The 16,097-nt window shown below is 37.3% G+C and overlaps 1 protein-coding gene across 1 annotated transcript in view; it reads left to right on the top strand.

Moving 5' to 3' along the window:
* pmfbp1 (polyamine modulated factor 1 binding protein 1) overlaps positions 1 to 16,097 on the top strand; it is a 220,747-nt gene that overhangs the window by 52,669 nt on the left and 151,981 nt on the right. The window contains exon 3 of the mRNA XM_082161301.1: positions 15,858 to 16,004. Within this exon, the coding sequence (XP_082017427.1) occupies positions 15,858 to 16,004 (147 nt within the window). The remainder of the gene's footprint in view (positions 1 to 15,857; positions 16,005 to 16,097) is intronic.

The following is a 16,097-nucleotide window of genomic DNA, read 5'->3' as shown; positions in this document are numbered from 1 at the left end:
AAGCACAAGTCACAATAAAAGACTTAACTTTTTATGTCACATTTGCTTTTATTAACACTCGGTTAGGTTTAGTGTAGGTGGTACATTATTTTCTAACGCAATAGAACATTAACCTTTTAGCAACACTCACTGGACATTTGATTTCTGAACTGATGCAATATGAACAACGACCAGCGTAGTATCATTTGCAGAAATGTCGCCTCAGGCACTTTTTTTTCCAATGAGCCTGGGTTGAATAGTCCAGTTTGTAACTGTTTTTCATCATTATTATTCAGCCCTGAATACAACACATTTAGAATTTATATTTTTCTTGATTCTTTCCACTGTCTTGGGATGAACATTTTTAAAGAGTTGGTCACAATGGATTGCCTTTTCCGTGAGCGAAAAACTAAAACAAGGCATCTTATAAGGCAGCATCATTTTTTGACCTTCTTTTCAGTGTAGTTTCAAGATTGTCAATGCAGGTAAGTAGCTCACTAAGTATTGCAATAGACCCATTTTTTACATGACAACAGCCACTACTGACTGGATGCTACTGTGTGTTGTTGCATATGACCTCAATCCCGTTCCTCTGCTCTCCATCTGCCAAATGGAAAAACCCATGTGCTCCCATGTGTCTTTATTCAGCGTATTGCACCTGCCTGAGCGTAAGGAGGACCTGAAACACATAGATACCCCTGAGGGTATCTGATGCTTGGTTAGGCAGTTATGTTAACTATAGCATGCCATAAACGCCCACATAAGCAAATGACTGAATAATTCACAGTGCTTGGCAGATCTGTAATTAATAGTGTCTTGTGGGCCCCTCCATAATTCATTTATGCTGCCCATGTGTGGTAAACAGAGCTGGCCCAAAATGAGGTGAGAGAATGAGTTGACCTGATGCTCAGACCCAACATGTCCATGTTCCTTCATTTAGCCTGAAGGAATGAATACCGTATCATGTATGTATACATGTATGGGCACTTGTGTGCTAATGTTAGCATAAGCAGCATTAGGCTGCATCCTGCTTTATTATTGCTGTTATGGCGTTTTTTTTGTGTGTGTGTGCGTGCATGAGCGAAATCCAGCAATCTTAATAGGAATCCACATGATCTGGAATTTCATGTGAGAGCAGAAGATTTCCCTTTGCAGATTTTGCAACAGGTTCCAGTCACCCAGATTCGCCACGTTGACCAAAAGAAAGTTGCTTGGTTTGAAAGTGACTTCTGCATGAGCTGTGCTACATACTGTACATCGCGACACTACAGACAATGGACATTCTTGCCTTCAGAATTTCTCTAATGTGACCATACCTTTAAGAGAATATTCGGGGTTATTTATTAGCCTAACAAATGTTGGTCTGTTTTGAAATGTTGCTTTGTGAAAGCTAATCAAACTAAGGATAAAATGCAACATTGTACTAGTTTTCTCAAAGCTGTACACAAAAGGTAGTGTACTTGCTCACAACATTAAAGATTTTTTTTTTTATATATTTTTTTTTTACCTCATATTTTTTGTCATAACTGATAAATGACAATAGCTTACATTCATCTGCCTCTGTTTGTCTCAAAATTCAGTCAACAATCAATGCATAGAACCCAAGTCCCCATCCTTATTTATTAATTTTTTTTTACATTTTGATAATCCGTTACACTCGAATGTACGTTAAAATATAGAAGAAATGATCTGTTGCTACCTCGGGTTCAATCTCTACTTTAAAAGCTGTTAGCTCACTGGAATTCCTGTTTTAATCTGACCCTGGTCATATCATGATCCTATTCCCCTCCACTTCCTATATTTACTAACTTATCTTCAGTAAAATGATTTATAAATACAAGCGTCACATTGCTGCTTTACATTTGTCATCTTTCCATAATACACATTTTTGATATTCAATGATTAACACCAATGACATTTTCACATAAAACATTAATTGATTTTTGAGATATAGCTTCATATAGGATAAAGATCGCAGTCTAAAATGATTATGCAATAAGAAAAGTTGATGTTAATTTGAGTGAAAGTCTTAATTTCTTTGATAGATGCGGCATTAGAGCTGCTATTGATTTTGCATATTTAAACAGCTCCAAACAAAGAGAGAGGCTTAAAAGGGCACAACTAATTAGTCAGTTGTCAATAATTGACTCTAAGATGCAGAATGACTAGAACTGGCTTTGATTGAAAGGCCCGCTTATCTTTTACAGATCTGAACGAGGAGGTTTTTTTTCTTTTTTTTCTCAAGCGTTCAGTTTAGAGGGAAGTGAGTAGAAGCGAGCTCTGTTGAGTATGAATCATTAACTTAAAGCGGACCATGTCTGTTTCATCAGTCATTGAATACTTACTAATAGACTGTCAAATTGTTGCCTCTGGGTTATGCTGTGATAACCTTGGCCTCAGTCCATACATACACACATACGAGATGTGCTCTGGCAGGGAATCGGGTGATGTCAGCTGTCAGCCCTGGGGACAGCGGTTCAGTTTAGTGTCTAGCTCCTCCTTTTGAAGTCTGCCAAACATGAAATGATTCCCAGAGCTGTTTTCTGACCTCTGATTAGTCATGGTGGAAATCTTGTCCTGCACCATTTAAGTTATAGATATGAATGCAATCAGCTTTCCACCTACTGGATGATGAAACAAGTTATAATGAAAAAAACTCATAGTGAAACTGAAATAGAGCCCCAAGCTATATCTATGGACCAGAATATCATATAGACTTGGGTCATATTTGATTTAGGTCAGAGAGCAACCACCTAGGTCAAATAAGTTAAGAAGATCTTGGAAACTTATAGAACTCTCTCTCTCTTTATATATATATATATATATATATATATATATATATATATATATATATATATATATATATATATATATATATTCATGCTGGTTTCATATGGTTTGGAAAGACTTTTATACCACAAGAAAAGTTTAAATTTAATGAAAATGTGATATGTAAAAAAACAAACATATTCTAAAAACATATTTTCCTTACCATGCATTCATGTAAATGTACACATCTTAATCCTTATTTTAAAAAAAAGTTTTAAAAATAAAAATATGATGCCGTGATAATTATATTTTTCTTTGTAAAAAATGCACGATGGTTGCCACACGACCTTGATTTAACATTTTCAAATATTAATAGAAAAGTGAAGAAGTTTTGATCAAATAAAAAACATTTTAAGAAATAAAAATCAAAGGTTATGTTTAATAAAAAATCAAGAATTTTATTCTTCTAAAGATTCCGACTTTATTATATCAGGACAACCCTGATATATCTGACTTTTTTTCTGATTTACTGATTTTTTCCCTTAAATGAAAGAGAATAGGTGTATTCAGGTCATTGCATTTTCTATGTTTTTCTTAGTAAATAAACAGATCTGTCAATGACCCCCAGAGCTCCCTTGTAACCACACACATTTTCTTCATAAAATGTTAAAATCTAGTTACAATTTTGTGAGTTTTTGTAATACTGGTGTTTATTGAACTCATCAGAACGATGATGTTTGTCCTTGTGCCATGTCACACAAAGGGGCCATACATGGGGTCATCACTGACCTCTCCCTCGCTCACTTTACCTCTAAATCTCATTTTCAGCGCCACGGCATTGTGTGCAGCGTGCTCTGGTGGCTAAAGGTGCTTGATAAAAGCTATAACTTATCTCACGTTTGAAGCTAATGGGAGGAACACTGGCCACAGTGAAAAATAAATTACATTTTTTCCCCCTCTTCTGCGCTGCTCTTCTGACCCATCACGTAATATAGCAGTGGTGAGAGTATGCATTACATATCCGAGGCATTCGAATTTATCTGTACTGCACAACGCTGACTGATGCATTTGAAAATAATGTACTGCAGTCCCAACATTACAGGACCCTGTAACTAATGGACAGCTCTCGCCTGAGCTCGCCTCTGTATATCATTCAACTGCTGCACCTCATCAAGCCCAGAGTCCTTTACAGAGCTGCACACAACATCCTTTACTTTCTCTCTTGCTCTTATGGTACGTGTCCACTGGATTGGAATAAATCTGCTCACTGCTGCTTTGGGTTTTGTCTCTAAAACATTCAGTGATTCAGTGGTTGTCGGTCTGTGATTGCTTTAAGTAGTCATTGTACTGTATATGTGTTTTTCTAGACTATAGGCACTTTATTAAATCTAAGATATTTCAGCAATTAGTTTTGCCATACTTTTCAAATGCCTTTTATGAATACATTTTGTTTTACCCTTGTACCAGAACCAGACTTTCATTAATGGGATAGTTCACCCCAAAATGCTGTTATTACTCACGACTCATGTCGTTCCAAACCCTTAAGGCTTTCGTTCATCTTCGGAACACAAATGAAGATCCTTTTGATGCAATCTGAGAGCTTTCTGTCCCTCCATAGACATCTACGCAACTACCACTTTGACGCTTCAAAAAGTTCATAAAGTGATCGTAGGAAATTGCTTAAAATGTGATTTCCTTCACAGATTGTTATTAAAACAAAAAGCATAACTTGAGATGTGGTGGAAATGGCAGCGTCATGTAAATGTTGTGAATTATTGAATTTATTTTATTTCCACGCCACTATCAGCAACAAATAGAATTCCAAAAATAACAAAGTGAAAATGGTTGGGGATGTTTGTGCATGACACAAGGCGTGTGTGGTTTTTGTGTGGTTAATAGAGCTTTCTAGATTGTTGTTCTGGGTGGTTGCAGATGTTCATACTCTTTTCTAACTTTTCTTGTATATTAGCATGATCGGTTAAGATATTATTTTTCTCCATGATTAAAGGCCTGTTCACACCAAGAAATATACTACAACAATAACTATGTTGGCATCCACACCAAGGGATGATAATGTTTTGTTTATTACAAGCAAGCACTGCAGTAAACCATTCAGACACACTATTGTCATGATAATAGTGTGAACCTGATAAACTTCTAGATTATTAATAAATTAAGTCTCAAGATAGTTCTTTATGATAATCTGTCTTGGTAATGATATTGACGCTCTCAACACTCTACCAAGGACATCTAGCATTTGCCAGAAGTGTATAACAGTAAAAAGGGCTGTTCTGTTTCACTTTACCTTTTTTTTTTCTTCTACTTTTTTTTTTGGTTGATAAAATAAAATATGTATTATTTGAAATTATTTAATAATTATTGTCAAGGTTAAAAAATTGCCAACAGCAAAAAAACAAAAAACAAAAAAACATTCAAAACCTGCATACATACTAAATCAGTGGCACATCCGCATACAGAAAGTAATAAGCGGCTGATGAGTCTTCTTTGAAGTACAACTATATCCCATCTCTTTTATCCTCATCCTCTTTCCACTGTCCATATTTCTTTAAATAGTGTTTATCTGAAATTACCAAGGCCAGCTGCCTGCTTAAGCCAAATCAGCCCAGAGAAGGAGAAGATGAAAAGGCCAAATGAATTCCATCCACACAGAGGTCAAAGAGACAGAAATGCATAGCAATGCAGTTTGGTCAGCAGGCAGGAGAAGATGGGATGCTAATAAGATCACAGAGAGATGGGGAGCTCGGGCCCCTGGGAAACGTATAAAAGTGTTGTCTGCACATTACAAAAAGGCCTAGCTAAAAAAAATAATGATGCCTGCCTTAAGGTTTATTAATAATCAGAGGCAGGCTTTTTTTGTCCAGAGGATTGTTATGGCGTGGAACCAGCACTAACCAAATCAGAGCAGATAGAGAAAGAAAGAGAAGAAAGAGAGAGAGATAAACCAAAAAATCAAACCAAAGCCTCTTCCTTCCAGTTCTGTCTAGGTGTTATGCTCAGCTGATGTGGACTCTCATTATCTGCACTCTCCTTTTACTCTTAATGGAATACTCAGAGGGTGCAGCAGCTGACGTTTGGCATGCTTTTCCTCCCGGACAATGCCCTTCCTCTAACAAAGGTGCACAGGAGCAGAACAGGGCCTGCTCACGTCCGCTATGGTAAAAGACCTGAAAGCTCTGTCTTGATGCCCTCAGCCTAATTGGAAATTCAAAGAATAGCTAATGAAATGAGAGACCAGGATGAAGCATGTAGTATTTTGTATCGCCCATCAGGAAAGGCTAGTGCTGACCGGGCTTTATCATGCTGTGGATAACTTAAGTGGATCAGATCTCAGTTATGAAAGTGTAATGCAATTATAATGCAACAATGCGGAGTGCAGAATGCTCTGAGGAAAAGACAAACATGTTCTTAAACCCTGTGGGTGTGTAAAAGCCATAAGTCAGCAGTACTTCACTTTAATGCTCATTTTAAGGTCTGTAAGTTTACTTGGTTTTTCAAAACCCATTCAATGTTTACCTAAATCAGCTGTTCACAACCATGTTCCTGAGCTGATGAGTTGAATGAATCGTGATTAGGGAGACCTCCAAAATGTGCCTCCATGAATAGGACTGGAAACCACTGACCTAGATTACAATTTTGCAAAGTATGACTTGTTTCTGGATCTTCTGTTGGAAGTAGAACGACAGGTCCAAGCAAACAAAAGTCCTAACATTCTTGTTAGCCCAACCACTAAAGCCAGAAGAGTGTTTCAGGATGGACAATTCTATCTGACCAAATGGCCATACCATCAATTAATTACACTTAGAAAAAGTTAGAATGTCAGATTTTGCACAAGGCATAAAAAACTATACAAATGGTGTTCAGTCCTGCACATGGAGGGCCACTTTCGTGTAGAGTTTAACTCCAATCTGCTCAAACACAACTGCTTGAAATTTACTAGTAACCCCGAAGACTTATGATTAGATGGTTCAGGTGTGTTTAATTAGGGTCTGAACTCTACAAGAAAATGTCCCTCCAGAACCAGGATTGGACCCCCCTGCTCTAGGCTTATACGCTAATTACCCCTAATGATAGATTGATGAGAATGTTTCACAAGTCTCAACCTCAAGCCTTAGCCCAACTCTAACCTCAATTCTAAACTTAATCCTAAAATTAGATTTTTGGTTTATAGCGGAGGTAGCCAGCCCTACTCCTGGAGGACTACTACCATCCCGCAGAGTTCAGCTCCATTCCTAATCAAACACACTTTATCCAGCTGATCGAGGTGTTCAGGACTGCTTGAACAATAACAGGGAGGTATGTTGGAGCAGGGTTGGAAATTAAGTCTACAGGAGTGTAGCTACCACAGGTTCATTGGAATACTTTTTGAAAAACCAACCAAGTCATACCCAGTGAAGTTTTATATGTTAGAGGTCGAGCAATATGGGTCTAGATATTGTAAATATTTAGTTTGGCTTCATCCAGGTTCATACGTGGGTCTGGTATCCACTGTCCTCTTGAGCTTGCTTCAGATGAATGGCATGGCGAATCAGACGTTGAGAGTTTTTGTAATTGGCCTATGTTGAAAACTTTGCTGGGAATGGTTTTAAACCAGGAAAGCACTGAAATGCATTCTAGGTGGTTAATAGTTAGTGATGCAGCATTCAAAGGTTGACCACACCTGATGCAAAATGGAAGCTGGGAGACACTGTCCCAGTTTTAGCAAATCCCTGCTGCCTCATTGTCTCCTGAAGTGGCCTTGTGCTGCTCACATTTATTAATGGTCCACTAGAGGATTTATTTTATTATTGTCTTTATTTCTTTTTCTGCATGTTTCTGTCTGGCTATCATTTATAATTTCCCAAACTGCGTCCATTGCATCAGCTTGATTTAGATGGATCTGATGGAGTCAGAGAGTTTTTTTATTTTTTTTTATGGTAAATAGCTTGTGTTTCAATGTCAAAGCATTAACGGTAAAATTGTGCCTGGTATATTTTCATTTGCTGACTGTAACAGCCCCAGAACATGGTCATTGTGTCCTACCCCACCCCCACCCCATATTTCCCTCTCTCTCTATAGCTTTGATGTGCGCTATCAGTAAGCCACATCGCTAACAACCCTCTGCACCCCAAACCACTCCATGTCAGCACCTTTTGATGTAGCCTATGTGCACATCCAAATAGAATTTTTAACAAGCTGCCATTATCATTTTGATTTCTGCCTGAATGAAAAGAGTGACCTCTGGCATTTGTGCGGAGAGTGAGGTGGAGGAGGCAGTGCAGGCAAATATGGCTCATTGACATAAAGCCCAATGTTGTGTGTGCCGTTTCTGAGATTGTAGCATAGGAGTGAAAAGAGATGATATACTCACAGATAAGGCCTCTTTAGTTCTGGGTTTACTCAGAGGGGCTAAGCTGGCACGTGAGGAGTTTCTGAATGTTTTAGCCAAGGAGGTGACAAGTCATTTTATGTAGATGGTCTTAGAACAACTCTCCTATCAACCAGTCAGAGGGTTTGGCTAGGGTTCATTTTAGGGCTGGGGTTGAGACATCAAAATTTGATATCTAGCAAACATTTCACTTCTGATTTAAGAGGTAGTTTATGGTAAGTTTTGGGTCAAACTAAATATTTTGATCCTGAAAAGATCTTAGTAAAATTACAGTCACCCTAGTTGCAGGAATAGGCATTGTCCTGGTGTGCCACTGTCCTGGAGAGTTTAGCTCCAACCCTAATCAAACACACCTGAACAAGCTATTCAGTGTCTTCAGGATTACTAAAGACAGGCATCCACTGTGCGATTTCTTTAGTATCTTTAGTAGGGCTACTTTTATTATAAAAATATATATTACAATTAATTAGCACCCTTCTGAAACCCATATAAATCTAAAATGACAAATGAGACACCTGTGGGGTCTTGTGGACTTAACAGACACGCACACACGCCAGCCATTTCAGGGTTGGAGCTAAACTCTGGAACCAACGTTGCCTATCCTTGCCCTAGACCTGGACTAACTTGAAAAATACACACTTTGGCCTGATTATAGCTAAAGAGCCAGCTATGCCAATGATTTTTAATGGTGATTTGACATGTTATTGAAACAAAAACTTAGCAAACAGTTTTGTAGATTTTGGTCTTTCCACTTTCAAATAAATTGAATTCTTAAAGGGATACTTCAGGATTTAGCATTAAGCTTTGTATTAGTAGAAAACCTGTAGTATTTTCGAATTACCGTGCTTTCCACCCTCATATCCCCCTGAGACGAGAGATTTATGTATTTTTTTTGTCTGGAAAAAATCCTCCGATGACGCAAAAATCGTCATTTTGCGTCATCTGAGGATTTTTTGGCCAGAGGCTAAAGACTACAGCAAGTAGGAGGGGCTGTTCTGCATGTTTTCAACCCGCCCATAGAGGGTGGGATCTCACTCACAGAATGTACACATAGTATCAGCCGTCTTTCTTTGGAAGCTAAGCTAGCAGGCTCTTGTTCTGTGGAGAAAGCTGAGTAGTAGGGGTTACCATCCTCTTTTTCCCGGACATGTCCGGCCGTTGAGATCGTCCAAAATGTCCGGGATTCGGTTTTTGCTTTCTGCAGTCGCCATTCATTATTTACATGCACACCTTTTGTTTCAGTCTAACTGAATTCATTCCGATTGTTGAATCTGAATGTAGTGTTTACGCGAACGCTAAACAAGTGATCGGTCGATGTGCGTTTTAACATTGCGAAGAAAATTCCTGCTCCTCCGTGAGAGATATGAGACCGGTGCGTCTCAGTAATCACGCCACCGGCCTCGCACCGTTCTCCCGCGCCCCTCAGCCTTGTCCTGCTCGCCACAGTAAACATAATAAATGCCGACTGTAGAACTCAAAAGCCGAATACCGGACATTTTGGGCGATCTCGAAATCCCGGGCAAACTCGTCATAGAGTCTCACTAGTAGCCTAGCCTTGTTGTTTTCAACTGCGCTCTCTTACCGGTAGGCGTGGCATGGGAGTGGCCTCCTAGGGCAGCGAAGCAAGTGCATTCTGGGAGTTGTTGTCTTTCATCCACATGAGTCTAGAAAGCTCCAAATTCAAAAATAATTTCACATTTCTTCTACATAAATGACCTATTTTAAATACACACAAAAAAAGGGTAACGTTATCAAGATGGCCCCCGAATGAACCTACTTCCAAAAGGATTTTGTGCATATCAGTTGCTTCTATTTATATATTAACAAATTTTCTTGGTCACTACAAGGGGCCTGCAGGTAGGCCAATGATCTACAGTGTATTACTCTATTAATATAATATGTGATCCGTCCTGGTAAAAGGAGTCGGAATGTGCACAGGATAATTTAGAGCTACAGCCCAAACAAGTGAAAAAATACGATTTTGGGCTATTTTGAGGTTTTCACAAAAATGTGTTCATTAAGCCCTCGCCTAAACATCTAAAAGTATCTTTATTTGTACGTTTTCTGAGAGGAGTAGCTTTCCTTTGTCCATGGAAAAACGATCTACTCGCGCTTACTTACTCTTACTCGATCCCGATATACACACATACACAGAATTACTGTATTTCAAAATATCTGTCTTGGCAAACATTATCTGTTATGTCTTACGTGAACGTTTAACTGTTGGGGAAAAACATCTGATGTGTAACATTTTATAAGATCCGTGCGGTACAGTAGGTCTGAATATATAGGCTGTCTGTTTCATTCATGATAATCAAACAATTGTGGTATCATGGAAAAAAAAGTTGAATAAATATTTTTCATAGAGATATTTGGTTTTGACTTGGTGTGTGCCAAATTTGGTGTTATTACTAGGGATTTTATTATTTATTTTAAGTGTTATTTTTAAGATTTTAAGTCTAGATGATTTTGTTTTGGAACCTTCAGAAAACTTTAACTCTATTTTTCTCAAAATTGACTTTGCTGACTCTATCGATAATTATTATTTATTTATTTTTAATAAGCTCATTGCGACTCATTTTGCCAACACGGGTCACATATTTTACTATATTACAAAATCAGTTAAATAAATAAAATCACTTTAACAAAAAGCTTATAATCTCTAAACATAAATTTCATGGTCACTTTACATTCATCAAAGGTGGGTGTATCATGTTGTGAACTTTTATTTATTGTGATTTGTCCATACTCTCGCCTTGTTGGAGGTGAGATAAATAGGACATAATGCAATTCTGTACAAAAAAGGCTATTTGTAACAGCCGATTAAAAAGAAATCCCATGGCCCTAGCCGGACAAAGCGCTTCGCTTCTTTTCTTTTTTTCTCTCCCTCCATTTATTTTTTTCTTTTCTGCTCCGCAGACAAAGTTGCAATTAGCATGCTAATGCCGAGATCTGAACCTCAAAAGCTATAGAGTCAGTAGGAGGCTTTTCTGGGTGTCTGGAGATAACAAAGGACCTTTTACAAAAAAAAAAAAAAAAATTACTAGATGAAACACTGCCATTTATTCTGAAAGGCCTGATTTCCTCAAGATACGGATGTTTGTCTCCTTTTAATCCTTTTCCTCAATATGCTATTGAAGTTGTGTGTTTATGGCGTGTTGTGGTTAATTAAGTTGCATACACTTTACCATTCTCCTTTGGGTAGAATACAGTGGATCATCTAGAATTTTTTTAAGCTGTTGGGTGTATTTTACAGTCTGGAGTGGTTCATTTAGGAGTCCTACCAGATTTGTCTTTTCAAAGAATTGAAGGATCAAAGGATCTCCTAATGCAGAGGTGCTGGGCACCAGCTAAGACCTGTGGTTCAAAGATGGATGGTCTTAGCGTTAGCTTAGAAATAATGAAGAGTGCATAATAACCCTATTAAATGGACCATGGAGTCCAGACCCCAGTGCCCATAGTACCAGAAACAAAGAAAAGTGTACAGTGCTGCAGTTGAGAAAGAAAATAGACATTCTCCTTGATTATGCAGTCAAAGGAAAAAAAAAAAAATGTGTGAAAAGTGGCCCCAATAGTATAAGGGGCTTCTGTGATCAAAGCACCCGAGGCCTGGTCTTTGCTGAGCCCATTATTTTTTTTAATAATTCAACAGCCCGTTCAAACCTGTATGACTTACTTTCATCTGTGAAACACAAAAAATACATTTTGAATAATATCTTAGTGTTTTTGGTCCTTATATGGTCCATACAAAAACCAGCTGAAACAGTCTTTAAAACAGAAAAAAAGTAATATTCACTGTAAATAAATATAAGTACAATGATAAATCATCATTTTCAAGCATTGTGCCATAAGTTACAGTGAAATTCTTCAAAATGTATAATTCATTTTCAGTTTTCGCTCATGTTTCAGTTAATATCTGTAACCTTCACTTCTTCATAAGCCATGGATAACAATCTTGCTGTGGATTTCATACATCAGTCTAAACACAATTAAATCTTAATTAGATCATTCAACAGTTTACATAACAGCCCTTATGTTTATTGCTCTCAAATGAGTTCACTCGCTTAGCAATAGCAACATCAGATGTTCAATCTGATGGAAGACAGTGCCTGGAGAAATTGATTTCCTAACCCTTCTTTGTCACAATCTAATTTATCGGTGCACATTTCAGATGTTCATTAAAACATCTTTATGTGTGTTATCTAAGATTTTCCTCGCTGATGTGCCCACTTATGCTCTCTATGATTTGAGATCGACCTCTTCAGTGCATACACTCATTAGACTTTTTTTTTACAGGGTACTACAAGTAGTTCACAGTGAGATTGTTGCTTCCAAGGCGAATCCTATTGTGTCATCTCACTTCTTCTGCACCTCTCACTGTATCCCATATTGTAAACCACAATTGCATAGGCCAATTTAGCAGTAGAAAATGGATTCATACAATCCCTGGGGTTCAGTTACAAGCACCACCATGACACACTCTTTCTGCCAAGCAATTCCACACGATTGATATGTAAAATATCACAGAAGGGTGCAGTATCTCTCATATTGATACGTACACTTCATACGTGGAGCTCTTCATATGTCCCTCGTTGACAGTTTTTAGAATCGGAAGGATGAACTGGGTTTTTATATCTATTCTTCCTTTGGACCATCTCTGTCGTGTACATTATACCGGTTAAAAGTCTGGAATAATTGAAAGAAGTCTCTTAAGCTCACCAAAGGCTGCATTTATTGGATAAAAAATACAGTAAAAACAATAATATAGAGTGGTGCAGGGATGACGTCAGAACTAGGAATGAGTAATTCACCACTCAGGGTTCCCACGGGTCCTTGAAATCCTTGAAAGTTTGTGAATCTGGGAAAAAAAAAAGAGTCAAGGCCCTGGAAAGTTTTTGAAAATAAACACACATAGATACTTGTCATTGAAAGGGCTTGAATTTATTTTGTGCAAGAAGTTTTTTATGGAAAAAAATCTGTATTATTTGGCTAATGTGTTATTTCGCCAACACTTGGTGGCCTATGCATACTAGCTTGCTTGATTTACGTTAGTTACGCACATTTACACGTTACGTTAAGTGGAAAATAGGCTGAATATTCTTCAGTTTTATGCAAGACAGAAATACGACTAATAGAATATCAGATCTCTGTCATATGAAAAGCATATTTGTGTTTGACACATAAAAACTGTAACAATGTGTCTTACAAGGTAACACGATGTAACCTTGCTCTCACTTGAAATGTGTCCCCACATTAAGTCCTTGAATTTGAGGGTATTGGACCTGGAAAGTCCTTGAAAGGTCCTTGAATTTGAAATTAGCCAATGTGTGGGAGCCCTGACCACTGGTTCCTTTGAGATTTTCCTATGTGGTTTTTCGAATTTATGAGTAAAATAAATATTTGCATACTCTAAGCATATTTTGATATTTTGTTCTACAACGTAAACCGCACACTCACTCCCCAAACATTAAGCGTAGCGTCAGATCTGGCAGGTCACGTTAGTCAACTCGCATCAGCTGACTCTCAGCTGATCCACGTCTATAGGAATAAGATGTCTATCACTGTATACAGTATAAGCTCCATCAGTATTATCAGCAGCTATCGCGTTTCCAATTCCCTCCTCCATCCCCAGCTCCTCCTCTCGTCAGTCAGGATTTGGCATTCTGATTCCCCCTGAATCAGACTAAATTTCTCTGATTATGCTGTACATTAAAATGAATTAATGATATCTGCAATACATTTATGTTGGTTCTGTTCTGTTTACCCTAAGTTGGGGTTATTGCTGCTCTCCCTGCTCTTATCCATGCCAGGCTTGCCCAGAACAGAACCATACCGCAAATCCTAACTGTATGCTTATTGTCAATCGTATTTGGCGATAGTGGTCCTGACAGAAATTCTTATCTAGTTACTTATTAGAAACAAACGTTTTCAAAAATAAACATAACTACTTTGGGTATGAGTGTGTGCAGTTTACGTTGTAGAACAAAAACGTCAAAGTATCGTAAATATATGTTTACCACAGGCTTGATTTTATTCATAAATTGAAAAACCCCATATTTGAAAATCTCCAAGGAGCCAGCGGCGAATTAGTCTTCCGGCTTCTGACGTCATTTCTGCACCACTCTGTTGTGAAATATTATTACAATTTAAATAACTGGTTTCCATCTGAATATATTTTAAATGTAGTTTATTCCTTTGATTTAAAGCTCCAGTCTTCAGTGTCACGTGATCCTTCAGAAATGATTCTAATCTGCTGATTTGCTGCTCAAGAAACATTTCTTATTATTATCAATGTTGAAAACATCAATGTTTTTGTTGCTTGATATTTTTGTGTAAACCATGATACACTACTATTAAAAAGTCTGGGGTTAAAAAACAAATTAATATGTTTTGTTTTTTTCAACAAGGGTGCATTAAATTGATCAAAAGTGACAGTAAAGACATTTATAATGATACAAAAAAATTATATTTCAAATAAATGGTGTTCTTTTAATCTCATTCTATTCATTCTTTCTATCCTGAAAGGAATTATCATGTTTCCACATAAATATTAAGTAGCAAAACATGTTTTCATTAATAACAATTGATAACAAGTGAGCACCAAATCAGCAAATTAGAATGATTTCGGAAAGATCATCATGCATCCAAAAGATTATGCGAAAAACAGTACGCCAAAAGATTAGTATGTTTGAATACGCAGTATTCGAAAAACAGTGGACTGATGATGTTAGGTCACGTGACAGTAACAACATAGCGGATGTAGTTTGTCCGAATTTAATTCATACTACCATATATTCTATATTCATCCTATATAGAACATATTTTTTAAATATTTTAATTCAAATATAGTACGCAATTTCAGATGCAGCGCATATGACACTGAATACTGGAGTAATGTTGCTGAAATGAGTAAATTACATTTTACAATATATTAAAATAGAAAACAGTTATTTTAAAGTGTAATCATATTTCACAATATTATTCTTTTCCCTGTATTTCTGATCAAATAAATGCATAAGAGTAATAAGAGACTTCTTTCAAATACATTTAAAAAAAAACTTAATTCTTCCAAACTTTTGACCAACAGTGTATAATTAAAGGTTCTCCCTTAATTACAAACTTTAATTATATCAGTAATGAGAAAAGGCCCCAAATGACCCATTCATACTGTACATTATTGTAGCAGATATGTAGAATATTTAATTGGTTTTTAATTTCTTTCTTAATCACATTATTTTGTGCTTTTTTTCTTAGGCTTGTCAGAACCATGGCACAGTATGTAGTGCATGTTAACAAAACATAAAGCTCATGCAGGTTCAAATCTGGTCTGTCTATGATTTTCCTCCTCCATTTTCCTGTTTTTTTACAGTCGTAAACCGTAAAATAAATAAATAAACAAATTAATTTTAAAAAAACATAGTTTTATTATGGTGGGTAGTTTTATGACATCTGTCATTGTGAACACACAAAATCTGATTACCTGCGCTAGCAAGATGGCATGACATGGACACTGTTTGGACATTTGTTGGTGACTCTCGTACTTATCATGTATACATGCTTGTTAGGCTGAACATGTCCCTGCAGCAGTCACTACATTGAAACAGTGGCCAGGTGTTTGTTTTGACATTCTTAATATTTAATATCATCACAAATAATCATCCAACTCAACACATAACTATCATGGACAACAGTCTATTGACATGGCAGCGGTCTTGTGTTGTAGGTGGAGGAGCGAGAGGCTCTGATCCTGGAACTGCAGGATGTCATCACTGAGCTACACCAGGAGATGTCTCTGAAAGAACAGCATGAGCTCCAGCAGCTTCAACAGCTGCTTCAGCTGGAGACCAGAGTCAAAGAGCTTCAAGAGCAGGTAGAAGACACACTACAGTGGATTTCTCATATTTTAATCCCATATACTCATTGTGCCTTCCCTAAAACTCAAAAGTTTGGGATTGGTAATGCT

This window comes from Leuciscus leuciscus (assembly GCF_965113295.1).
Source record: "Leuciscus leuciscus genome assembly, chromosome: 2".
NCBI lineage: Eukaryota > Metazoa > Chordata > Actinopteri > Cypriniformes > Leuciscidae > Leuciscus > Leuciscus leuciscus.
Note: the sequence above shows the minus strand (reverse complement) of the source record. Positions and strands in the feature narration are given on the sequence as shown.